The sequence below is a fragment of the Scyliorhinus torazame genome, chromosome 4 (assembly GCF_047496885.1).
Source record: "Scyliorhinus torazame isolate Kashiwa2021f chromosome 4, sScyTor2.1, whole genome shotgun sequence".
Classification (NCBI taxonomy): Eukaryota; Metazoa; Chordata; class Chondrichthyes; order Carcharhiniformes; family Scyliorhinidae; genus Scyliorhinus; species Scyliorhinus torazame.
Genome location: NC_092710.1, coordinates 117036930 through 117063292, shown reverse-complemented (window position 1 = coordinate 117063292; position 26363 = coordinate 117036930). Strand labels below are relative to the sequence as shown.

Genomic DNA, 26363 nt, shown 5'->3' with positions numbered 1-26363 from the left:
CCGCCACTCAATCCCCCCTATTCAATACCTCCCACTGAGTAATCCTCTGCAATGCAAGTCCTCTAACAAGTACTCATTGTTTCCTCTTTCTCAGATAGTTTGATTTTCAGATTCCAATATCATGTCTGGGCAGTATTCCATAGTTAAAGATGCTCCACGTGTTCCCTGTTGAAGTGTTGTTGAACACAAATCTTCCCTGGGCAATTTGTTATTCCCTCATACTTTTAAAATTAAGCTCATTTAAAATTATAGACAGTACCTAGCTCCTGTACCTTTAGTTTCACTGACTTGTAGACCAGGGTTAAATCATTCAGTGGTCACTGCCCTGTCAGTGTGCCATGACATGTGCTGTTTATTGTTTGGATTAATTACCAGGTCTAGATGAGCCATGCTTATCTAGATTTTCTGATGCGCTGAGTCATGAAGCAATCACACCGTCCATGGGAAATTCGCTGGGAATTATCCTTGTGTTATTCTCAATCAGCTGCCATAACTCCAGATACACCACATTAAAAATAGTTTAATTGAGTTTAGAGTGACTGATCAGGAGAATGACAGAGATTTCCCCAACTGATTTCAAACTACCTTTGTTTCCCCAGTGTATGTTAAGCAAACAGAAGCCTCCATTTAAAATAATTTAGGCGCATCATTCAAATAGCATTTATTATATTTTCACAGGAATCAGGAGATTGGGGAAAACGTGTTAGCGGTTTGCTTGGCTGTTCTTGTTGCTCTTCTTGGATTCAATCTCCTTAACCAAGGATTTTTCAAGGACCTGTCAGTCTTCCACTTCTGCTTGGTTATTGCCAGCTGTCAATATTCCCTGTTAAAAGTAAGTGTAAATGACGTGTCCTGTCTCTGATTTGAATGGTGGTAATGTGTCACAGCTCTTAACTACTCTTTTCTTGTCCTGTTTCAGAGTGCTCAACCTGATCCTGCATCACCTGTACACGTGAGTTATGAAAACCAGACCTGAAGGGCAAATGCCTAGAATTCAAATACTTTAGCTGGTTGAAGGGCACTTCATGTGATTCCACCCTGACAGAATGACAATCCTACCACCTTCCCATGACATCACCTAGCTTCTTCTTGGCCTTAGCCACTTACCCAGTTCCAGTGGATCACTTTCTGGCTGATGCAATTGTCCCGCAGGCCCCTGTTAGATTGAGGCTATCTCCCAACACATGACGATCCATGTGTTGCCAGATTCAAGGTGGGGTTGACAACTCTGGTTAGACATAGTCTCACAGGTGTCACCATATGATCATCTGCCTCCAACCACCCCACCCTCACACCTCCGCCATTGGTCTTCTGACACATCTGTCTTCACGGTGCCTCACCACCAACATTCCCGTTATTGCTCACCCGTCATGTCCATCCTCGTGATTCATGACTTCCCAGCCATTTGAAATGTGCACCGACACTTCATTATGCAATTTGATGATTTTTGAATGTCAGTCAAAAAGTCTGTTCTCCCATCTTAGTTTGATTGTTAATAACCAGTTTTTTTCCAAAGAATTATTATTGAAAACCACACAATTTGTAACCCTCACCTGAAACCCTGATTTTTCTCCAGGATGTTTGGCTCACAGCAGTGTTCTGGAGAGTACGTTTCAGTTCCTGAAGGTTCCGGGGCAATCCTGGAGCATTGGCAACCCTCAGTGTAGGGGATTGACAGGACTGCATTTATTGCCCATCCCAGATTATCCTTCAGGCAATTCATAACCAACCATGTAGAGTAAAACTGGAGTCACAGAAGGCTGTGTCTGCATATGAAGATCAGATTCCCTTCCCTGAAGGACTATAATGAACCAGGTGGATTTTAATAATAATAATAATCACTTATTGTCACAAGCAGGCTTCAATGAAGTTACTGTGAAATCGCCACATTCCAGCACCTGTTCAGGGAGGCTGGTACGGGAATTGAACCCGCGCTGCTGGCATTGTTCTGCATTACAAGCCAGCTATTTAGCCCACTGGCTCAACCCGCCTATTTCACAATAGGCTGGAAAATTTCATGGTCATTTAATCTGCTGTCAATCCACAACTCACCGGATTTATGGAATTCACTTTTGGATCTCACAATGCCACATAGGGAAGGCAGTGGTGTAGTGGCATTGTCGCTGGACTAGAAATGTAGAGACCCAGAGTCATTCTCTGGGGACCTGGGTTCGAATCCCACCATGGCAGATGGTGAAATTTGAATTCAATGAAAAAAATCTGGGATTAAAAGTGTAAAGATGACCATGAAACCATTGTTGATTGTCCTAAAATCCATCTGATTCACTAACATCCTTTAGGGAAGGAAATCTGTCATCCTTACCTGGTCTGGCTAAATGTGATGCCACAGCAATGTGGTTGATTCTTAAATGCCCTCCGGAATGGGACATAAATGTCCCATGAACAATTTTTTAAAAAATGTCGGGGCTTGGACACAACCTCGGTGTTCACTGTCATAAACAATCGCCAAGAAACACTTGCTTTGTTCATCATAACTTTGATTTTCCCTCTTCTCCTGGTGTGCTATGTAATCTGATTTGGACTCCGTAACTAACCCTACACTTCGCATTGTGACCATCCTGAGTAGTAATGTAAAACTAACGAGGAGGTAGCAGGTGCTCTGATGATGTGCAGAAGAGAAATTTGTGCACGTGCTCAGTGGCTTGTAATTAAATCATTGTATAATTATTCCTAAAATACTCCATATTTGGGGGTGGATTTTCACTTACAATAAAGAGGAAAAACAGACAGAGATTTACAATGGGCAAGTGATATATAATGGGCTGGTATAAAATGGGGGGTTAACAAAATGGGGTATATGACAGGCAAATGTAAAGGGGAATGTAGAATGGGAGAGTGTGTAAGGGGCAGAAATGTATAATAAGTAGGTATAAAATGGGGGTGCATAACAGGCAGGTGTATATAACCAGCAAAATGGGAGTATTAGAATGGCTGTGTAAAAGAGAGTGTGTTTCATGGCAATGTTTAACAAGCAGGGTTATAAAACCAATGGGGTTCTTTAATATGTCTGATGGGAGGTGAATTATGGGTGTGGTGTAGAACAGGCAGGTTTACAACAGGCATGTATTGTAATGGCCAGATGTGTGACATTTGGGTGTGTAACAGGTGGATATGTAATGGGCTGGAGTGCGTTATATTATGGACAGGATGAATAATGGTGAATGTATAATGGGTGGCTCTGTAGCAGGCGAAGGATGGATAACTGATGGGTCTATAATGTGCAGTTTATAACAATTGGGGCTGTGTTTCAGACAGGGGTGGATAACCAGCAGATGTATTATGTGAAGCTGATCTGATATTGCCCAAAGTGAAAATCTATTCAATAATTTTGAAAGGGATTTTTTTGTTTTTGTTTTAAAGTGAATGTTGTTTCAACTCTAAAGCAGTGCTGATGTCTGATTTACAAGGCCCCTAATGCCCCAAACCTGATCAGGCTGTTATCAGATCTTACTGATCACTCCACAGTGCAGAGACCTCATGTGTAACAGTTGACAGAGGACAAAGAACCCAAAGAGAAACCAGTGGCTTCTAATCAACAGCACTTTGCATTTATATTCTGCTGTTAACATAGCAACATATTAAATAGTCCCAAGACCCCTCACAGGAGTGTTAGCAAATTTTGCAACCAGGCCACATAAACGGATATTAGGATAGGTGACCAAAGTTTTAAAGAGGATCTTAAAGGAGGAGAGAGGGTTGAGAGACAGGTACATTTACAAAGGGAATTCCAGAGTTAGGATCTATGCAACTGAAGGCATGTCCTCCAGAGATGGAGTGATGGAAATCAGGAATGCTCAAGAGAACACAATATTGAAAATCGCAGGTATCTTAGAAGGTAACAGAGATAGGATGAGGAAAGTTCATGGAAGGATTTGAAAACAGTTATGAGAATTTGAATATTGAGGCTTTGCCATATTTGGAGTCAAAGTAGGTGTGGTAATCCTCACAAGGATCATGAGGAATCACTCCTTGATCTCCCTGTGGGGCTCGTTGAGTATGAGTTCCCATGGTAACGGGCTGGAGCCCATCCAGCTGGGACTGATTATCGAGCCTTGTAAATATCATGCCAGACCAGGACTGGGAGTTCCTGTTAGTCCCGGACCTGAGACACTGGTGTTTATGCTACAGGGGTAGCTTTACATTTGAGTTAAAATAAAAATACTTTAACCTTTATTTCTGTGTCTCCTGGATTACTGCCCTGGAGACGAGGAACAAGAACAGAATTCTGGACAGCCCCGCTTAAAAAACAAACGCCTCCGGTAAGAAGTGTGCGAAAGGAACCTGGAAATTGCCGTTATTTGGGAATCATGGGCCCTATGATTGTGGAGGATTGGTCCCAGTACGCCAAAAGGATGCGATATTTCTTTTGTGCGAATGGCATTGAGGCTGACGACCGACAGAAGGTAATGTGGAACCCAGACATTCAACATCATTAAGAGCCTGACTTACCCAGAGGCCCCAGACTCAAAAACCTTTACTGAGCTGGTGGACTTAGTAACCAACCACTACGACCCAAGACCATCAGTTATTCTCTAACGCTACAGGTTCAACACAGCCAGAAGACTCTATGGTGAGCCTTTAATGGAGTTCCTGACCAGGTTCAGGAAGCTGACCCAGCATTGTGAATATGGGCTATCCCTGCCTGAGATGCTACGGGACAGGCTGGTATGTGGGATAAACAGCGTCGCGACACAGAAAAAACTGCTTGCAGATCCAGCCCTTGATCTTAAAACAGGCATAGAACTGGCGCAGTCCCTGGAAAATGCCGCAAAACTCCAAGCTTCAATGGACTGCAGCCTGTTCCGTGTTGGACATCCCCATATTGAAAAAATAGACTTCCTGTAGACAAGACCTCCAATTCCCACCCACTGCCTGGCTATTATTCCACCATGGCACACAAACACATGAGCCTATGGTCGCAAAACTCCAAGACTGTTAGAGAAGCTTCCCCAGTGGACTTCAGGGAGCAGGCACGAGAGTGCTGTACCTGCAGCCTGAGGATACACCCAATGCAAAGCTGCCAGAATCATCAGCGTGTGTACCGCCCAGGCTGGAAGCCAAAGCCACCTCAGGCCTGGGCCCTGCAAATCCATCAGCCTGAACAGGATGAACTAATGCATTTGAACTGCATCACCACCCCCAAAGTTGCCTCTATCGGGTCAGCAATCACCCCTTGGAAGAGGACACTGGAGTTGCCATCTCCATTGTGGGGGAACAGACCTTTAGGGGTCTCCAAGCCGGCATCATGCATCCATCCCGGCGAGCACCAGAGCCAGGTTGGCCACGTACATGGTAGAGCCTCTATGAATTGTAGGAACCACTGTGACCCCGGTCGCCCATGGGCAACAGATGGTCCAACTTCCCCTGATAGTCATGCAAGGACCAGGAACCAGAGACTGGCTGCAAGAAAATCCAGTTGGACTGGCAGCAGATCTTCAGGATGCCAGCCGAGGGCCTATATAAAGTTGGCAGGAAATACCACAAGGTGTTTAAGGAGGCCTTGACAAGATCAAAGGAGTAAGGGCAAAGATCTACGTGGACCCAGAGGCCCTGCCTAAATATTTCAGGGCACGACCGTTCCCCTATGCCTTGCTCGCCAAAGTAGAGGCTAAACCTGGACAACTGGAGTGCCTCGGCATAATCGTCTGGGAAGTTGGAAGATTGGATTGCGCCGGTGGTTCCACTACTAAAACCCGACAAACCTTTACTGAAACTATAAATTGACTGTCAATAGAGTCTCCTGCCTTGACTGGTACCTGATGCTGTATATCGAAGATCTCTACGCAAAGCTGGCTGGGGCCACACATTTATCAAGCTGGACATGAGCCATGTGAAACTCTAACTGAAGCTTGCTATGGCATCCAGGAAGTTCATCACTATCATACCATAAGGGGTATGAATACACCCGCCTGCCTTTTGGGGTCTCATCAGCGTGCGCCATTTTTCAGCGCGTAATGGAAAATATCCTTAAAATGCTGCCTCGGGTGGCAGTGTACCTAGATGATGTGTTAATCGCAGGAGCCACCGACAAAGAACACCTGGAAAACTTGGAGGAAGGCTTGCAATGATTCTCAGATGCAGGCATCCGCCTCGATTGGGAAAAGTGTGTGTTTCAGGTGGGCGTATGACATACCTCGGTTACCACGTCGACAAGGACGGCTGCACCCTGTTGAGAACCAAGTGAAGGCCATAAGAGGGGTGCTGACCCCACGAAACAGGACGGAATTGAAGTCGTTTCTAGGCCTCATCAATTAGTCTGAAAAATGTATCTCCAACCCAGACACCTTACTGCCACCCCTACACGCATTGCTAAAGAAAAACAGAAGTGGCCGTGGCAGGCGCCACAGGACAAAGCATTCACAAAAGTGACGCAACAGCCGTTGTCATCCAATGTCTTGGCAGACTACCATCCCACAGCACTGTTGGTACAAACATGCACTGCCTCAGTCCTCTCCCATTGTTGGGACGATGGCACCAGGCAACCTATTGCCTATGCGTCACAAACCCTGGAAGATGCCGAGTGATGCTGTGCACAATTTGAGAAAGTGGGTCTAACTTCGGATTGAAGAAATTCCATCCATATATCTATGGCCGACACTTTACGACAATCATGGACCATAAACCCCTGTTGGGTCCTTTTAAGAAGGACAAGGCCTCCCACCCATCGCCTCGGCTCGGATTCAGCACTGGTTACTGTTGTTGGCGGCATACGAATACTCCTTCGAGCACTACCCAGAACACATGGCCAATGCTGACACCCTGAGTTGCCTACCGTAACCCACAAGCTCCCCCACCCCACCGAGGTCATCATGATTTTATAATTTTATGAACACCCTGCCTATCTCCGCCACCAGATCCAGCCACCAGAAAGACCCGACGCTGGTGAAACTACGCCATGTGATCCTAAGAATTGAAGGATACACCACAGAGGACCTGAAGCCCTTCCTATCTAAACGCCAAGAATTCAGCGTGGAAGATGACATCATCCTGTCCCTCGCCCTGGCCAGTGGCCAATCTTTGTTTTTGAAAATATTTTTATTAGAATTTTTGCACTTATTATCGATACTTTGCAGAACAGTACAGAAACAATATTAACCAAAATAGTAACACCAACACAGTACTATCATTTCTCTGCAATATTTACATTAGTATGTTTCATAGATAGAATCATAGAATTTAAAAGGCCATTCTGCCAATCAAGTCTGCACCGGCCCCTGGTAAGAGTACCCTACTTAAGTCCAGGCTTGCAACCTATCCCTGTAACCCCATCTAACCTTTTTGACACTCAGGGATAATTTAGCATGGCCAATGCACCTAACCTGCACATCTTTGGACTGTGGGAGGAAACCGAAGCACCCAGAGGAAACCCACACGGACACTGGGAGAAAGTGAAAACTCCACACAGTCACCCGAGACCGAAATTGAACCTGGGTCCCTGGAGCTGTGAGGCAGCAGTGCTAACCACTGTGCCACATTTTTTGGGCGTCACAGTAGCACAGTGGGTAGCACTGTTGCTTCACAGTGCCAGGGACCCAGGTTCGATTCCCGGCTTGGGTCACTTGGGTGCTCTGGTTTCCTCCCACAAGTCCTGAAAGATGTGCTGTTAGGTGAATTGTACATTCTGAATTCTCCCTCAGTGTACCCGAACAGGTGCTGGAGTGTGGCGACTGGGGGATTTTCACAGTAACTTTATTGCAGTGTTAATGTAAGCCTACTTGTGACACTAATAAGGCTCCTTATTATTTTTCGAAGTGTTCTTTTTGGAATTTTTAACGTGTAGTAATAAGAATTATACACAACTTTACATACATATTTACAATTATTGCATCTTTACATCGTTCATAATGACATTTGTTTAGCTGGGCGGGTGGGAGGGATGTCCTATTCCCCCATTGAGTTCTCGAGGGAGGTTAGGATGGTCAACCTTCCCGGTTTGGCACATGTGGATCAATGTCCCCTATGTCCTCTCCCTTCTGTGAATGGTCTTCCTCTCCATTCCCTCTATGCTATACGTCAGCTCTCTTTCATCCAGGTGGTGTTCCCCATCCCGCCCCTTTCTACTCCCCCTTCCTATCCCTCCCACCTCCTCTCCACCTGCTGATCAGTGAGGTGAAGGCTAGGGCATCCACCCCCTTCCCTGTCCAGAGCTCTGGATTCTCTGCCACCTCGAACACAACCACAGATATGCATGGCTCCATCTCGACCCTCACCACACTGAACATAGCCGCGAAAAAAGGCCGTCTAGATCTCCCTGAGTCTGGGACAGAACCAGAACATGTGAGTGTGGTTAGCTGGGCACCCCTGACACTGCTCACACGTATCCTCCACCTCCGTGAAGAACCCACTCATGCTTGTCTTAGTAAATTGCACTCTGTGCACCACCTTGAGCTGCATCAGGCTTAGCCCGGTCCAGGAGGAGGTGGAGTTGATCTGTGCAGCGCCTCAATTCAGAGACCTCCTATATCCATGCCCAGCTCCTCCTTCCATTTCCATCTGGTCTTGTCCAGTGGGATCCTGACCTGCTCTGTGAGTTATCTAAATATGTCGCCACATTAGTCATCCCCTAACCAGAGCATCCCGATCATTGTGTCCAGAAATGTGTGTTCAGGCCTCTGGGGGAACTTTTTTGTCTCCTCACAGAGAAAGTCACACAGCTGCGGGTACCCGAGCTCATTCCCTTTCGGGAGCTGGAGCCTCTCAGAGTTCCCTCAGGGTCGCCAGCCTATCGTCCACATACATGTCCTTCACTCTCAGTGTCCCTCTATCCTCCCTCCATGTCCCAAATGTGGCATCTATCCTCGCCGATTATGAACCTATGGTTGTTGCAGGTGGGGGCCTCTATGGACATCTTGCCAAGCTCGAAATGGCACCCGATCTGATTCCATGTCCTTAGTGTGGCCACAAAACCAGACTCCTGGAATGTATGTTTAGGGGGGCAAGAATAGTGCGGTGACTAGCGCTCGGAGAGACGACCCCGTGCAGGAGGCCTCCTCCATTCAGACCCAGTCCGCTTCTGGTTCCTTTCCCAAAGTCCCATCTTCTCTCACATTTGCTGCCCAGTGGTAGAATAGGAGGTTCAGTCGGACCTTCCACGTGTCACCCTCTTTGTAAGATGGACTTGCCTATCTTCGGGACTCTTACTGCCTCCCAGACGAAGGCCATGATTAACTTGTTGACCCTGGTGAAGAAGGATTTGGGGATGAAAATTGGGGGTGATCTGAATATAAAGAGGAACCTGGGCAGAATGTTCATTTTGACCATCTGTACCCTTCCCGCTACCGAAAGAGGGAGTGGGTCCTATCTTTGTAGGTCCCTCTTCATACCCTCCACCAGGCTGGAGAGGTTCCATTTGTGGAGCCTCCTCCAGGTGTGGGCCACTTGAATGCACAGAACCCTGAACTTGGTTTGGGGCACTTTAAATGGTAGTTCTTCCAGCTCTCTCTTAGGGGTTCATCGGGACGATTCCGCTTTTTCCCAGGTTGAGTTTGTAACCTGAGAAGGTGCCGAACTCCCTGTGGAGTCCTGTTATCTTTCCCATGCTGGCTGGGGTTCGACACGTAGAGGAACAGGTCATCCGCATAGTGAGACTCTGTGCTCCCTGCACCCTCTCAAATGCCCATTCACCACTCCGCCAATCTAATGATGATTCGATTGCCAGTGCGAACAGGAGCGGAGATAACGGGCACCCCTGCCTCGTTCCCCTGTGCAACCGAAAGTATTCAGAGCTGATGACTTTTGCCCGTACGCTCGCCTGTAGTGGTGCTGTACAGGAGCTTCATCCACGTGGTGAACCCTGCTCCAAACCCAAACCTCCATGAGGTACCTCCATTCTACTCGGTCGATGGCTTTCTCTGCATCCAGGGCGACAATCACCTCTGGTGTCCTCCCCAGATTGGGTCATTATTCAACAGGCATCTGATATTCGCTGTTAGTTGTCTGCCCTTGACAAACGGGTCTGATCTTCCAAAATCACTTCTCGCAGGCAGCTCTCCGGACACCTCACCAGTGCTTTTGCTAGGAATTATGCATCAGTATTTAAGAGAGAGATGCCTCACGCTCTGTCAGATCTTTGTCCATTTTGGGGATCAATGAGATCGAAGCCTGGGCCAGCGAGAGCGGCAGACCCCCTTTGACAATGAGTCGTTGAACATCTCCCACGGAGCCAGCACTGCTGCAAATTATTTGTAAAAGTCTACCAGGAGTCCATCCGGCCCCGGCGCTTTCCTTGACTGCATGGATTTAATGCATTCCATGATTTCGCCCAGCTCGAAAGGTGCTTCCAGCCTGTGTTTCCTGTCCTCCCCCACCACCAGTATATCCAGTCTGTCAACCCTTCCAGGGGTTCAGAGGTGTATAGACCTCAATAGAAGTTTGCAAGGGCCTTGTTAAGCTACCATCCTATTGTTTCTGTCCCTAACTTCGCAGCTGCTTGTTTTCTTATCTGATGCGGCTGGCCTTGTCTCCGTGTTCGTAGAAGACTGGTCCTGAGTCATTACAGGAACGTCAAGACCAGGGAGAGGATCAAAAAAAGCAGGTGGGCCATCTTCGGAGCAGGGAACCCTCGACTGCAGATTCTACGCTGGGAGGAATTATGCCTTCCACGTCTTTCGAACCTACTACCAGTGGGTCTAAACCCATGATATATCCAAGAGTCGTCCAGAAGTATGAAGACTCGGGCTCCCACATGGAAACCGAGGTGACAGACCTGCAGCTAGAAACCAACTTTGGGGTAGAACCCTAGATGTTCAGCGAGAAAGCGATGGTTTCCCCCATCTGCTTTACAGCCCCAGATCTGACTCCGCTGTCAATGGACACATGGCCAATTGCAAAGTGATGCAGAAGGCCTCATGGTTTTTGGAGCGAGGGGGGAGGATCTGGACTGAGGGAAGGGGGAGGGATGTAATAATCCTCACGAGGATCATGAGTAATCACTCATTGATCTCCCTGGGGTGCTCTTGAGTAGACATTGCCATGGTAAGAGGGCTGCTTTAGCTCAGTGGGCTAGACCGTGGGTTTGTGATGCAGAACAAGGCCAGCAGCGCGGGTTCAATTCCTATACCAGCTGAGAATTCTGAATTCCCCCCTCTGTGTACCCGAACAGGCGCCAAAATGCGGCGACTAGGGGCTTTTCGCAGTAACTTCATTGCAGTGTTAATGTAAGCCTACTTGTGGCAATAAAAGATTATTATTAAGAGTCCCGTTCAGCTGGGACTTATTATCAAGCCTTTTAAAGAACGTCCCAGACCGGGTCTGGGAGTTCATGTTAGTCCTGGGCTGGGACACTAGTGTTGTATACCACTGAGTTAGAATAACTTTGGTTTAACCTTTATCTTTGTGTCATGTGAGGGTGGGTACCTTTAAGACATGGATGTTTAAGCAATGTACCTTTAAGAAAACAGTGATGTCATAGAGTGAGTGGAGCTCAGCTCAGTTCAGCCATGTTGCAGGTTTTTAGTTTCAGTAAAAAAAACAGTGTGTGTGTCTGTCTGTGTGTTTCCAGAGAGCTGCAAGTTTGAAAAGCAGCTTGTTTTGCAGTGAGCTGGAGTTGCTGTGACCTCTGCCATAAAAGACCATCTCTGGATCATTTGGGTGATTTAAACTCATAAATATATATGTCCTTTAACCTGATGTGATACTGTTTAAAGGTGTTAAGTCTCTTGGAAGTTTGAAGGAACAGTTTAAGGCGTTATTTACTGTTGCAATATTTTCTGAGTTATCTTTGAAGTAAGGGGTGTTAAGAGATCCAATGTTTACTTAAGATGTTAAGTTGAGTTCATGGAATAAACAGTGTTTTGCGTTTAAAAACTCACGTGTCCATAATTGTAATCCCACACCAAGGGAAAAAGCCGCGTGCTCGGAAAAGCAACAAATACATTAAAGGGAGAGGTTGGATGAACTCCATGATACATTTTGGGGTTCTGAAAACACCTCACCCATAACAATTGGGGGCTCGAGGGGGATAAAAGTCTATCTATTTGATTGGTTTTTGTGAACTTAAAGACAGTGAAGGATTGTTGCTTTTCCGGTGTGGTATTTTAGTTTAAGTGGGGAAAGTGTTGTGAACAATGGCTCTTTTAGAGGCTCAGAGGTTTTGGGGGTGGAGAATGTCATACGTAGTACTTTACGGACAGAAACGAAAAGCAGACTATTAGATTTGGCAAGAACATTGCAGTTAACATTACCTGACAAAATGTGAAAAGATGAGGTAATTATGGCGGTGGTTAAGCATTTAAAGTTGCCTGAGATAGAATTTGACTCATTGGAAATGGCAAAAATTCAGTTGCAAATTTAACAAATGGAACATCAGAAATAATTAAAGCGGCTGGAATACGAGAGTGAGAGAGAGAGAGGAAAAAGAAAAGGAGAGAGAAGAAAGGAGAAAAGAAAGAATAGCCCTAGCAGAACAAAAAGAAAAGAAAGGGAGATACAGATCAGGGAAAAAGATAAAGAGAGGGAGTTTGAACTTCAGAAAATGGACATGAAACATGACAATCAGTTAAAATTGGCAGACGTAATGGGAAACGTACAGTTGGAGGAGATGGATGAGGATAATGAGACAGAGCATCATAGTCGAAGACGTGGTGAGGATCTATTTAAATATGTCCAAGCATTGCCAAGGTTTGACGAGAAGGAAGTGGAAGCCTTTTTCATTTCATTTGAGAAGGTAGCTAAACAAATGAAATGGCCACAGGACATGTGGGTGTTACTGATTCAAACAAAGTTGGTAGGTAGAGCTAGTGAAGTGTTTGCATCACTACCGGAGGAGATATCTGGAACATGTGAGGAGGTGAAGAAATCCATCTTAAGTGCATATGAGCTAGTGCCTGAAGCTTACAGACAAAGGTTTAGAAATTTAAGGAAAAAATTTGGTCAAACATACATGGAGTTTGAAAGGCTCAAACAGAGTAATTTTGATAGGTGGATAAGGGCTTTGAAAATAGACCAAACGTATGAAGCTCTCAGAGAAATTATACTTTTGGAGGAGTTTAAAAATTCAATTCCTGATGTAGTGAGAATTCATGTGGAAGAACAGAGGGTTAAAACTGCGAGATTAGCAGTGGAAATGGCAGATGATTATGAATTAATTCATAAATCAAAGATTGGTTTCCGACATCAGTTTCAGCCGGTGAGGGATAGAAACTGGGGACATGAGAAATACTCAAATGGTAAAGGAGATCTGATGGGAGACAATAAAGAGAGTGTACCTCAGATTAAAAAAGAAATCCAGGAGGGTGGAAAATAAATGAAAAGTTTCAGATGTTTTCACTATAATAAACTAGGCCATGTAAAGTCATAGTGTTGGTGGTTGAAGAAAAGCACTGGGAAGGCTGATGTGGTAAAACAGGATAAGGCAGTGGGGTTTGTTAGAGTGGTCAAGGAAAGCCCAAGGGAAGCGAAGGAGGTGCAAACGATTGTACAGCCTATTCAAGAAGTAATTGTTAAGAAGGTGCCGGATGTCTTTAAAGAATTTACTTGTGTGGGTAAAGTTTACTCGTGTGTATCAGGAGGAGCAGGTAAAGAAGTCACAATTTTAAGAGATACAGGGGCTAATCAATCTTTAATGGTAAGAGATGAGGAATTATGTAGTTTGGGAAGAATGTTGCCAGAAAAGGTGGTGATATGTGGAATTCAGGGTGAGAGGAGTAGCGTTCCATTATATAAGGTAAGGTTGGAAAGTCCAGTGAAGAGTGGTGAAGTGGTAGTATGAGTAATAGATAAACTATCTTGTCCAGGGATACAGTTTATCTTGGGTAATGATATAACTGGATCGCAGGTGGGAGTGATACCTACTGTGGTTGATAAGCCAGTGGAAAATCAGTCAACTGAAGTGTTGAAGGACGAATATCCTGGGATTTTTCCGGATTGTGTAGTAACAAGGTCGCAAAGTCACAGGTTAAGACAAGAGGAGAAATCAAAGAGTGAAGATGAAGTTGAAGTGCAATTATCAGAAACAATTTTTGATCAGCTGGTTGAAAAAGAACAAGATGAGGATGAGGCGGATATTTTTAGTTCAGGAAAATTGGCAGAGTTACAACAGAAAGATGTAGAAATAAAACAGATATATCAGAAAGCATATACGGAAGAGGAATCTGAGAGTATACCAGAGTGTTATTAGCGTAAAAATGATATCTTGATGAGAAAATGGAGACCTGTACATATGCAGGCGGATGAAAAGTGGGCAGAAGTTCATCCACTAGTATTGCCGGTAGGGTATAGAAAGGAGGTGTTGCGAGTTGCACATGAGGTACCAGTGGGAGGTCATTTGGGAATAAGGAAAACTCAAGCTAAAATCCAGAAAGATTTTTATTGGCCTGGACTACATAAAGATGTAGTTAAATTTTGTCAATCATGTCACACATGTCAAGTGATAGGGAAACCTCAAGCAGTGATAAAACCAGCACCCTTAATACTCATTCCAGCATTTGAGGAACCTTTTACAAGGGTCCTAATTGATTGTGTAGGACCGCTTCCTAAAACAAAAAGTGGGAATCAATATCTTTTGACTGTAATGGATGTGTCTACTAGGTTTCCAGAGGCCATTCCAGTACATAATATTACAGCTAAAAGAATTGTGGAGGAGTTACTTAAATTCTTTACTAGATATGGGCTACCCACAGAAATTCAATCAGATCAAGGAATGAATTTTACTTCAAAGTTATTCAAAGAAATTATGGATAGCTTAGGAATAAAACAATTTAAATCAACTGTGTACCATCCAGAATCGCAGAGAGCGTTAGAAAGGTGGCACCAGACATTAAAGTCAATGTTGAGGGCGTATTGTCAAGATTATCCAGAGGATTGGGATAAAGAAATCCCATTCGTATTGTTTGCCATTCGGGATGCACTAATGAGTCAACCAAATTTAGTCCTTTTGAACTAATTTTTGGTCATGAGGTAAGAGGACCACTTAAATTGATTAAGGAAAAATTGGTGGGTGAGAAATCGGAAATTACACTATTGGATTAAGTGTCAAATTTTAGGGAACGATTAAATAGAGCAGGTGAATTGGCTAGACAACATTTAAAAGTTGCACAAAATGTGATGAAACGGGTAGCGGACAAGAAATCCAAAGTTCGTAGTTTTGCCAGTGGGGATAAAGTTTTAGTGTTGTTACCAGTGGTAGGGGAGCCTTTAAAAGCTAGGTTTTGTGGACCGTATCAGATTGAAAGGAAATTAAGTGAGGTGAATTATGTGGTAAAAACACCAGATAGAAGGAAGACTCACCGAGTATGTCATGAGAAAATGCTTAAAAGGTACTTTGAAAGGGAAGGAGAGAAAAAGGAGGTTTTAATGATTCTATCTCAAAGTGACGAACCAAATCCAGATGACTGTGAATTTGACATACCTCAAGTTAAATTGAAAAATGAGGATGTTCTTAAAAATTGGGATGAATTGTTTAGTTACCTTCCAGAGGAAAAACAAACTGACCTGAAAGAGTTATTGCTATCACATGGACAAGTTTGTAGAGATAAATTGGGAAGTACTAAAATGGGTATACATGATGTAGATGTGGGAAATGCTGTTCCTATCAAACAACATCCATCTAGATAGGAATCCATCAGAAAGCTACTAAAAAAGCCATAAAGAAGAGTAAGGTAGACTATGAAAGTAAACTGGCTCAGAACATAAAAGCAGATAGTAAAAGCTTCTACAAATATATAAGACAAAAAAGAGTGGCTAAGGTAAATATTGGTCCTTTGGAAGATGAGAAGGGAGATTTAATAATAGGAGACGGGGAAATGGCTGAGGAGCTGAACAGGTTTTTTGGGTCAGTCTTCACAGTGGAGGACACAAATAACATGCCAGTGACTGATGGAAATAAAGATATGATAGGTGAGGACCTTGAGATGATTGTAATTACTAAGGAGGCAGTATTGGGCAAGCTAATGGGGCTAAAGGTAGATAAGTCTCCTGGCCCTGATGGGATGCATCCCAGAGTGTTAAAAGAGATGGCTAGGGAAATTGTAAATGCACTAGTGATAATTTATTAAAATTCACTAGACTCTGGGGTGGTCCCAGAGGATTGGAAAGTAGCAAACGTGACACCACTGTTTAAAAAAGGAGGTCGGCAGAAAGCGGGTAATTATAGGCCGGTAAGCTTAACTTCGGTTGTAGGGAAAATGCTGGAATCTATCATTAAGGAGGAAATAGCGGGGCACTTGGAGGGAAATTGTCCCATTGGGCAGATGCAGCATGGGTTCACAAAGGGTAGGTCGTGTCTGACTAATTTGGTAGAATTTTTTGAGGACGTTACCAGTGCAGTAGATAACGGGGAGCCAATGGATGTGGTATATCTGGATTTCCAGAAAGCTTTTGACAAGGTGCCACACAAAAGGTTGCTGCATAAACTAAAGATGCATGGCATTGAGGGTAAAGTGGTAGCATGGGTAGAGGATTGGTTAACTAACAGAAAGCAGAGAGTGGGGATACATGGGTGTTTCTCTGGTTGGCAACCTGTAACTAGTGCGGTCCCTCAAGGATCAGTGTTGGGCCCGCAGTTGTTCACAATTTACATAGACGATTTGGAGTTGGGGACCAAGTGCAATGTGTCAAAGTTTGCAGACGACACAAAGATGAGTGGTAAAGCAAAAAGTGCAGAGGATACCGGAAGTCTGCAGAAGGATTTGGATAGGTTAGGTGAATGGGTTAGGGTCTGGCAGATGGAATTCAATGTTGCCAAGTGTGAGGCTATCCATTTTGGGAGGAATAACAGCAGTGTGGATTATTATTTAAATGGTAAGATGTTAAAACATGCTGCTGTGCAGAGGGACCTGGGTGTGCTGGTGCACGAGTCGCAAAAAGTTGGTGTGCAGGTGCAACGGGTGATTAAGAAGGCTAATCGAGTTTTGTCTTTCATTGCTAGAGGGATGGAGTTCAAGACTAGTGAGGTTATGCTGCAATTGTATAGGGTGTTGGTGAGGCCGCATTTGGAGTATTGTGTTCAGTTTTGGTCTCCTTACCTGAGAAAGGACATATTGGCACTGGAGAGAGTGCAGAGGAGATTCACTAGGTTGATCCCAGAGTTGAGGGGATTAGATTATGACGAGAGGTTGAGTAGACTGGGACTGTACTCATTGGAGTTTAGAAGGATGCGGGGGATCTTATTGAGACATATAAAATTATGAAGGGAATAGATAGGATAGATGCGGGCAGGTTGTTTCCACTGGTCGGGGAAAGCAGAACTAGGGGCATAGCCTCAAAATAAGGGGAGGTAGATTTAGGACGGAGTGTAGGAGGAACTTCTTCACCCAAAGGGTTGTGAATCTCTGCAATTCCTTGCCCAGTGAAGCAGTTGAGGCTCCTTCTTTAAACGTTTTTAAGAAAAAGATAGATGCCTTTCTAAAGAATAAAGGGATTCGGGGATATGGTGTACGGGCCGGAGAGCGGAGCTGAGTCCACAAAGATCAGCCATGATCTCATTAAATGGCGGAGCAGGCTCGAGGGGCCAGATGGCCTACTCCTGTTCCTAGTTCTTATGTTCTTATGTAGACTTAACCCTTTAAAATTGGCACAGGTTAACAAAGAGATTGAGAGTATGCTGAAAAATGGCATAATTGAAGTGGGTTGCAGCCAATGGAGCTCATCCATAGTGATGGTACCTAAACCAGACGGTACCCAACGGTTGTGTGTGGACTATAGAAAGGTGAATGCAGTTACAAGAACGGACTCTTATCCTGTCCCACCATTGAAGGATTGCATTGAGAAAGTGGGACAATCTGCTTTTATTTCCAACTTCCAGACATGGAAAGAACATTTAAACCATTGTATAGAGTTCTTCGATCGACTTCAGGTGGCGGGTTTGGTGATGAACCTAGCTGAAAGCAAATTTGGAGAAGCCCGAATCACTTTCCTTGAGGAGTTTCCGATACCCTCAAGCCGAAGGGAGGCAATGCGATCTCTTAACGTAAATGAATTGATTGAACCTTTGTGCAAAGGTTTTGTGGTGTGGTTACTCCACTGATGGAAATGCTAAAGAAACCTAAAAAATTTCAATGGACAACGGACTTTCAACAGGCATTTGACTGCCTGAAAGCTGTGATCACCAATGTTCCTGTATTGGAGAATTGCAAGGGACTCTAAGGTCAGATTGAACTAAGTATCGGATTCTAAAGAAAAATGCCGAGGAGTAGAGGAATGGATGGATCGTGCAGAGACTTTCTTGTTCAAAGAGACTGTCAATCGAGAAGGATTTCGGTTGGAGGAAGAAGAACAGGGAAAAATGGACTATATTATTATACCTGTTTGCATGTGTTGTTTTTTTTTTTAAAACAAAAAGGTATATTTACTGTGTACATTTCTTAGTGGATGGTGCAAAAGTGAAAAATGAAACCATCTTGAAGTTGATGGTTTCTTTTTTTTTCTTGGGGGGGGGTGTCATGTGAGGGTACCTTTAAGACATGGATGTTTAAGCAATGTACCTTTAAGAAAGCAGTGATGTCATCGAGTGGGTGGAGCTCAGCTCAGTTCAGCCAATTTGCAGGTTTTTAGTTTCAGTTAAAAAAAACAGTGTGTGTGTCTGTCTGGTGTGTTTCCAGAGAGCTGCAAGTTTGAAAAGCAGCTTGTTTTGCAGTGAGCTGGAGATGCTGTGACCTCTGCCATAAAAGACCATCTCTGGATCATTTGGGTGATTTAAACTCCTAAATATATATGTCCTTTAACCTGATGTGATACTGTTTAAAGGTGTTAAGTCTCTTGGAAGTTTGAAGGAACAGTTTAAGGCGTTATTTACTGTTGCAATATTTTCTGAGTTATCTTTGAAGTAAGGGGTGTTAAGAGATCCAATGTTTACTTAAGCTGTTAAGTTGAGTTCATGGAATAAACAGTGTTTTGTGTTTAAAAACTCACGTGTCCATAATTGTAATCCCACACCAAGGGAAAAAGCCGCGTGCTCGGAAATGCAACAAATACATTAAAGTTGGTTGAACTCCATGATACATTTTGGGGTTCTGAAAACGCCTCGCCCATAACATTTGTGTTTCCTGAATTTCTACAGTAGGCCAGCAAGATGAAGGATAATGGTTGGATACGAGCCAGGATATGGATAGCAGAGGTTTAGATGTTTAAGTCTATTTTAATGTCACAGTGCAGAATGTTGTGCAGAGACCTGTTAAGGGCAGCTCAGTTTAATACTGAGTACAGAAGATAGAATAAGACCAGCAGCAAGAAAGGGTTCAACCGATTCCTATTCTTATGAAGTCTGACCTTTTGCATTGCTTGTCACACTGGACAATACATGTTTATTCAGAGAGATATAGAATAGAATCAGAATTGTCGCAACATCAGTATTTACAACATTGTAATATAGCACTGGACAGATACATTGCTGTGAGCCATTTTAATCTGGCTAAGATCAGAGAGTTTGTGAGATTCTAAACTTCCCAAGACAGCTTAGTTGCGAATGATTAGATCAAATGTGAAGTTTTTTTCTTGAAACAGGCATTATTACTGTCAGAGCCTTTAAAAGAGCCCAATTTTAAACAATTCAATTTAGTGAAATTTTACATTTCCGCAAATTCTGACATTCAGCAGATGCTGGATACAAGGCATAAATTACTGCAGCTTATTGCTCTTTATTTATAAGACCATAAGACATGGGAGCAGAATTAGGCCACTCGGCCCATTGAGTCTGCTCCGCCATTCAATCATGGCTGATATTTTTCTCGTCCCCATTCTCCTGCCTTCTCCCCTGATCCCCTTATTAATCAAGAACCTATTTATCTCTGTCTTAAAGACAGTGATTTGGCCTCCACAGCCTTCAGCAACAAAGAGTTCCAGATTCACCACCCTCTGGCTGAAGAAATTCCTCCTCATCTCTGTTATAAAGGATCATCCCTTTAGTCTGAGATTGTGTCCTCTGCTTCTAGGTTTTTCTACAAGTGGAAACATCCTCTCCACATCCACTCTATCCAGACCTCGCAGTATCCTGTAAGTTTCATAAGATTCCCTCCTCATTCTTCTAAACTCCAATGAGTACAGACCCAGAGTCCTCAACCATTCCTCATACGACAAGCTGTTCATTCCATGGATTATACTTGTGAAGGCCAGCACATCCTTCCTTAGATACGGGGCCCAAAACTGCTCACAAAACTCCAAATAGGGTCTGACCAGAGCCTTATATAGCCTCAGATGCACATCCCTCATCTTGTATTCTAGCCCTCTCGACATGGATGCAAACACTTTGTTTGCCTTCCTAACTGCCGACTGAACCTGCACATTAACCTTAAGAGAATTGTGAACAAGGACTCCCAAGTCCTTTTGTGCTTCTAATTTCCTAAGCATTTCCCCATTTAGAAAATAGTCTATGCCTCCATTTTTCCTTCCAAAGTGCATAATCTCTCACTTTTTCACATTGTATTCCATCTGCCACTTCCTTGCCCACTCTCCTAGCTTGTCCAAATCCTTTTGTAGCCTCCCTGCATCCTCAATCCTACCTGTCCCTCTACAAATCTTTCTATTTAATCTGCAAACTTAGCAACAGTGCCTTCAGTTCCTTCTTCCAGATCACTAATTTTGATTGTGAAAAGTTGTGGTCCCAGCACAGACCCCTGAGGCACACCACCAGTCACTGGCTGCCATCCTGAAAAAAAAACCTTGATCCCCACTCTCTGCCTTCTGCCAGTCAGCCAATCCTCTATCCATGCCAGGATCTTACCCTTAACACCATGGGCTCTGAACTTACTTGGTAGATAATCTGCTTCTGAGGTGTCATCCATGGATCAGTAAGGAACACTCTTGCTGCTGAATCAGAATGTCGTGTGTGGGTTCAAGTTCCACTCCAGGGATTTGGTCACAAAATCAAAGCTGACTCTACCTGTGCAGTACTGAGGGAGTGCTGCACTTCTGGGGTGGTGTTTTTCAGATGAAACATTAAGGTGAAACCCATCTGCTCTCTCTCAGGTGGAAGTAAAATATCTCACAGCACTATTTTCTAGAAGCGAATGGATGTCTGCCCCGGTGTGTTTATCCCTCAATGAACAGCACTTACAAAAAAAGCAGAAAATTGCTTTTTTGGGGGATCTCGCTATGCACAAATTGGCTACCGTATTTCTTACACTTGAGCGATGAGTACACTTCAAAAGTACTGCACTGGCTCCAAAGAGTTTGGGGTGTCCTGTGTTTGTGAAAGACACTGTATAAATCCAAGTTGTTGAGGCTGGATGTTAAATCCAGCTGAAAATTTCAAAGCCTATCAATGAATTTTTCTTTGGCAAAGCGATCAAGGGTTATCGAACCAAAGTGGGTGGATGGAGTTAAGATACAGATCACTGTGAACTAATTGAATCGCAGAACAGATTCAGGGGCCTCCTCCAATGAATGTGTAACAGGCTCAAGGGGATGAATGGCCTCTTCCTGATATGTGTAATTAGTTTGAGAGGGTGAATGGCCTGCTCCTGTTCCTGTGCGGCAAGCTGGAGGGACGTGTGACCTCCTCCTGTTCATGTGCAGCAGGTCTGAGGAGCTGAATAGCTTCCTGTTCAAGTGTAAGGGGCTTGAGAGGCTGAATGGCCTCCTGTTCATGTCTGACAACCTGGAGTGGTGTTCCCCAATTTATCTGTTTCGAGCTGCAGAGCTGCTCCACTATATCAGTGATTGAATGCTGAATTATGCCAACCAGGAGAGCCTCAGTTTGATCTCTGGTTCTCACTGATCTCACACTGAGGTGGTGGGCACAATACACAGGTCCCAATGCCCTGGTGACACAGAGAGCTGCTGCTGCCAACTGTGGTCCTCAACTGTGATTAGGGGTGGTGCACCATTTCTGTGCTCGAAATTGGGATTAGTTTGAACTCCTCTTCTCAGGGGAAACATTTTGAAGACCTCTGTTTAAGTTGCCACTTAACCGCCTCTGCTCTAAGGAGAACATTTCCAGCTTCTCCAGGCTCACCCATCATTGGTACCATTGTAATAAAATCTCCTATACACGCTCTCCAAGGCCTTGACATCCTTCCTAATGTGGAATGCCCAGAACTGAACACAATGTTCCTGTAACAAGTGTTTTATATGGGTTTAGCATAATTGCCTTGTTTTTGTACTCTATTCCTCTGCTATTAAAACCCAGGATCATGCATACTTTTGTAACAGTCTTGTTTTTTCCCCAATGTTTCTCCCAGGGACACAATAGAATTGTTGCATATAGCAGGTCTATTTATTTTTCCATCTGCTGTAGCCTTGTGTGGGTTTTGGATCTCGGGAGTAAATGCACTCGACTTCCAACTTCTACTCTCTATGGAATCAGATTAATCTCTCCAGAAAACTTTGCTACTGCCAGAGATTTTATTATTGGTGAGTCAATGTGTATTATTGTCAATTTAACTATTAAATTGCTGGTTAATGTGCTTGCTGTGGTAATCATAGAACGCTCTGCTCTATTTGCTCACAGCTTAATTCACTAAATGTCTATAAACTCATTGCTCTAAATTGAATGGATGGAAGAAAGAATAAAAGGAAGAACTGAAGAAAGAAAGACTGCCTCGCATTTATATAGCATCTTTCCCTCCTTCAATACATCCAAAAATACGGAACAGCCAATGACGTGCTGTTTCAAAGCAGTCACTATTATAGTGTAGGAACTGCAGAAGCCAATTTGGGCACAGCAAGCTCCCACAACATTAATGTTATAATGACCAGATAATCTGATTAGTTGAGGGACATTTCTTAACTAAACATCAGACAGAGCTCCTCTACTCGTCTGTGAAATCTTTTATCTGCACCTGATTCAAAAGATGGCACCTCCCATAGTGCAGCACCCTCGAAGTGCTGGATTTTCAGTCTTTATTTGGGCTCAAGTTCCTGGAGTTGGACCTATCTGTAAATCAGATGATTATGGGTTCAAGAGCGCTACTATTGAGCCAGAAGATCAGTTTAAAGAATATATTCTGATTCTAATTGCTTATTGCCTTTGAGATTATTAAACAGCTCAGTACAGAAAGGATTGGGGAAATGCCAAGGTGGAACTATAGACGTCTTAGATAATAGCTCACCAGATATGCCTAACAGTCAGAGAGATGTATGCTATTATTGGGAACTAGTGCCTGTCATTTCTTTTGCATTGCCGAAAGCTGCATGTAACATTCCTGCCAACTCAATGGATCTAATTCTGTTGCATTCACTATTATCTGTAGTTTTAAGTAAGAGGACAAGCTGATATCCATTTGACTCTCTACATAAACAAGATAATATTTTTGTACAGCCAAGTGACGTGTCAGATTAGGGTTTTATTTTTAGTGTGAACTCTGTAATATTGCTGTGTCTTCTAATATAAGTAGAGTCATTATTCGCATATAGACGTATGTGAAAGGATTTTTCTTGGGGAACTCAATAACATCCTTTCCTTCGGCAAAAGAGATATGAACTGACATTCCTTAGGGAAGTGCGGAGAGTTGTTTGTGACTGGAGACGACAGAAATTATGCCCAGAAAATGCAACAAAACCAGATGAAGTGTATCTTGTCCAGAATTTTATTTTTGTTTGTTCAGAATAATCTTCAGTGATTCATGGTGTGGATCTGCAAATATTTGTGCAAATGTGTTGTCAACTGCTCTTGGTGGCAACAATTTCCAGATCACCAACCATATCTGTGTACACAATGTCCTGGGAGTAATACGTGACTTAGCATATTCGGCGGCATGGTAGCACAGTGGTTATCACTGTTGCTTCACAGCTCCAGGGTCCCTTCTTGGGGACTGTCTGTGCGGAGTCTACACGTCCTCCCTGTGTCTGTGTGGGTTTTCCCCGGGTGCTCCAGTTTCCTCCCACAGTCCAAAGATGCGCAGGTTAGGTGGATTGACCATTATAAATTGCCCTTAGTGTCCAAAAAGGTTAGGTGGGGTTACTGGGTTACGGGGATAGGGTGGAGGTGTGGGCTTAAGTGGGGTGCTCTTACCAAGGTCTGGTGCAGACTCGATGGGCCGAATGGCCACCTTCTGCACTATAAATTCTAAAATAAACAGCAACTTGCATTTATATAGTGCCTTTAATGTAGTAAAATGACCCAAAGCACTTCACACAATGTTATCAAACACAATTTGCCACTGAGTCACGGTTCAAAGAAGTTGGTTTTAAGGAGAGTCTGGAGGAGAGAAAAACAATGAGGTGGAGAAGTTTAGGGAGGGAGCCTAGGTCCTTGGCAGCTGAGGGCACAATGGGACGATTAAAATTTGGGATGCTCAGGAGTCCAGAAATGAAGGAGTACATAGATCTCAGATGGTTGTAGAGCTGGAGATGGTTCCTGAGAGGGGGGGGGCGGTGAGGCCACTGAGGGAATTGAAAACATGTATGAAAATTTAGAAATTGATGTAACACCAGGTCAGAATCATACAATCATAGAATTTACAGTGCAGAAGGAGGCCATTCAGCCCATCGAGTCTGCACCGGCTCTTGGAAACAGTAGCCCACTGAAGCCCACACCTCCACCCTATCCCCGTAAACCAGTAACCCCACCTAACCTAAGGGCAATTTATCTTGGCCAATCCACCTAACCTGCACATCTTTGGACTGTGGGAGGAAACCGGAGCACCTGGAGGAAGCCAATGCAGATAGGGGGAGAACATGCAGACTCCGCACAGACAGTGACCCAAGCCGGGAATTGAACCTGGGACCCTGGATCTGTGAAGCAACTGTGCTAACCACTGTGCTACCATGCAGCCAATGTCGGTCAGCATCTCTGGAGTGAATGGAACTTGGTGTGAGTCCCTGTTCATAAAAATGAATATTCCTTTTATAATAAACATTTTATTGAGGTATTTTTTGGTATTATAACAACAACTCAATAAACAATGTCCATGAAACTATAAACATAGTGCAAAGGCCGTCTCCCTCCCTTACAGGTCCCACCTTTATTAACCCTAAACTCTAAACTAAACCCCCCCCCCTTCTGCTGCTGATTAGTTTACCATGAAGAAGTCGGCGAACGGTTGCCACCTCCGGGCGAACCCTAACAGTGACCCTCTCAAGGCGAACTTGATTTTCTCCAAACAGAGAAAGCTAGCCATGTCTGATAGCCAGGTCTCCGACTTCAGGGGCTTTGAGTCCCTCCAAGCTAATAGTATCCATCTCCGGGCTACCAGGGAAGCAAAGGCCAAAACATCTGCCTCCTTCTCCTCCTGGATTCCCGGGTCTTCCGACACCCCGAAAATCGCTACTTCTGAACTCAGCGCCACCCTTGTTTTTAACACCGTGGACATGACATCTGCAAACCCCTGCCAAAATCCCCTAAGCTTCGGACTTGCCCAGAACATGTGGACATGGTTCGCTGGTCCTCCCGCACATTTTCCACCCCAAAGAATCTGCTCATCCAGGCCACTGTCATGTGAACCCGGTGAACAACCTTAAATTGTATCAGGCTGAGCCTGGCACATGTTGTGGACGCGTTGATTCTACTCAACGTGTCTGCCCATAGACCATCCTCTATCTCTCCTCCCAGCTCCTCCTTCCATTTGCGCTTCAGCTCCTCGGTCTGCGACTCCTCCAACCCCATAAGTTCCTTGTAAATGTCCAAGACAGGCAACACGGTGGCGCAGTGGGTTAGCACTGGCCCCACAGCGCTGAGGTCCCAGGTTCGATCTCGGCTCTGGGTCACTGTCCGTGTGGAGTTTGCACTTTCTCTCCCTGTTTGCGTGGGTTTGTCCCCCACAAGCCAAAAATGTGCAAGCTAGGTGGATTGGCCACGCTAAATTGCCCCTTAATTGGAAAAAATGAATTGGGTACTCTAAATTTTTTTTAAAAGTAAATGTCCGAGATGCTCCCTTCTCCAGCTCACCCTCTGGAAACTATCCTTCCTGAATCCCCCTTAGCGGTAGGAGCGGGAAGGTTGGCACCTGTTTACGTAGGAAGTCCCGCACCTGCAGATACCTGAATTTGTTTCCACTCGCCAACCCAAACTTCTCCTCCAGCGCCCTCATACTGGGAAAGCTACCCTCTATAAACATATCCCCCATCCTCTCAATCCCTGCTCTTCGCCATATCCGGAACCTCCCGTCCATACTACACGGGGCAAACCGGTGATTATTACAGATTGGGGACCAGACCGATGCTCCCTCTGCTCCCACATGTCTCCTCCATTGCCCCCAGTTTCTCAGGGCCGCAACCACCACGGGGCTGGTGGAGTACCGTGCTGGCGGGAACGGCAGAGGCGCAGTTACCAACGCTCCCAAACTGGTGCCCTTACATGAAGCCGCCTCCATACGCTCCCATACCGACCCTCCCCCCACCACCCACTTCCTGATCATGGCTATATTGGCTGCCCAGTAATAGTTACTAAGATTTGCAGCGCCAGCCCGCCCTCTCCCCGACTCTGCTCAAGCATTACCTTCCTTACTCGCGGGGTCTTGCCCGCCCAAATA

General features: G+C 44.6%; 1 protein-coding gene across 1 annotated transcript in view; it reads left to right on the top strand.

The window, feature by feature from the left end:
- The window catches only part of LOC140411422 (pecanex-like protein 2), a 429375-nt gene that overhangs the window by 115507 nt on the left and 287505 nt on the right, over window positions 1-26363 (top strand). The window contains exons 12-14 of the mRNA XM_072500529.1: window positions 679-832; window positions 920-952; window positions 22134-22305. Coding sequence (XP_072356630.1) covers window positions 679-832; window positions 920-952; window positions 22134-22305 — 359 coding nt within the window. The remainder of the gene's footprint in view (window positions 1-678; window positions 833-919; window positions 953-22133; window positions 22306-26363) is intronic.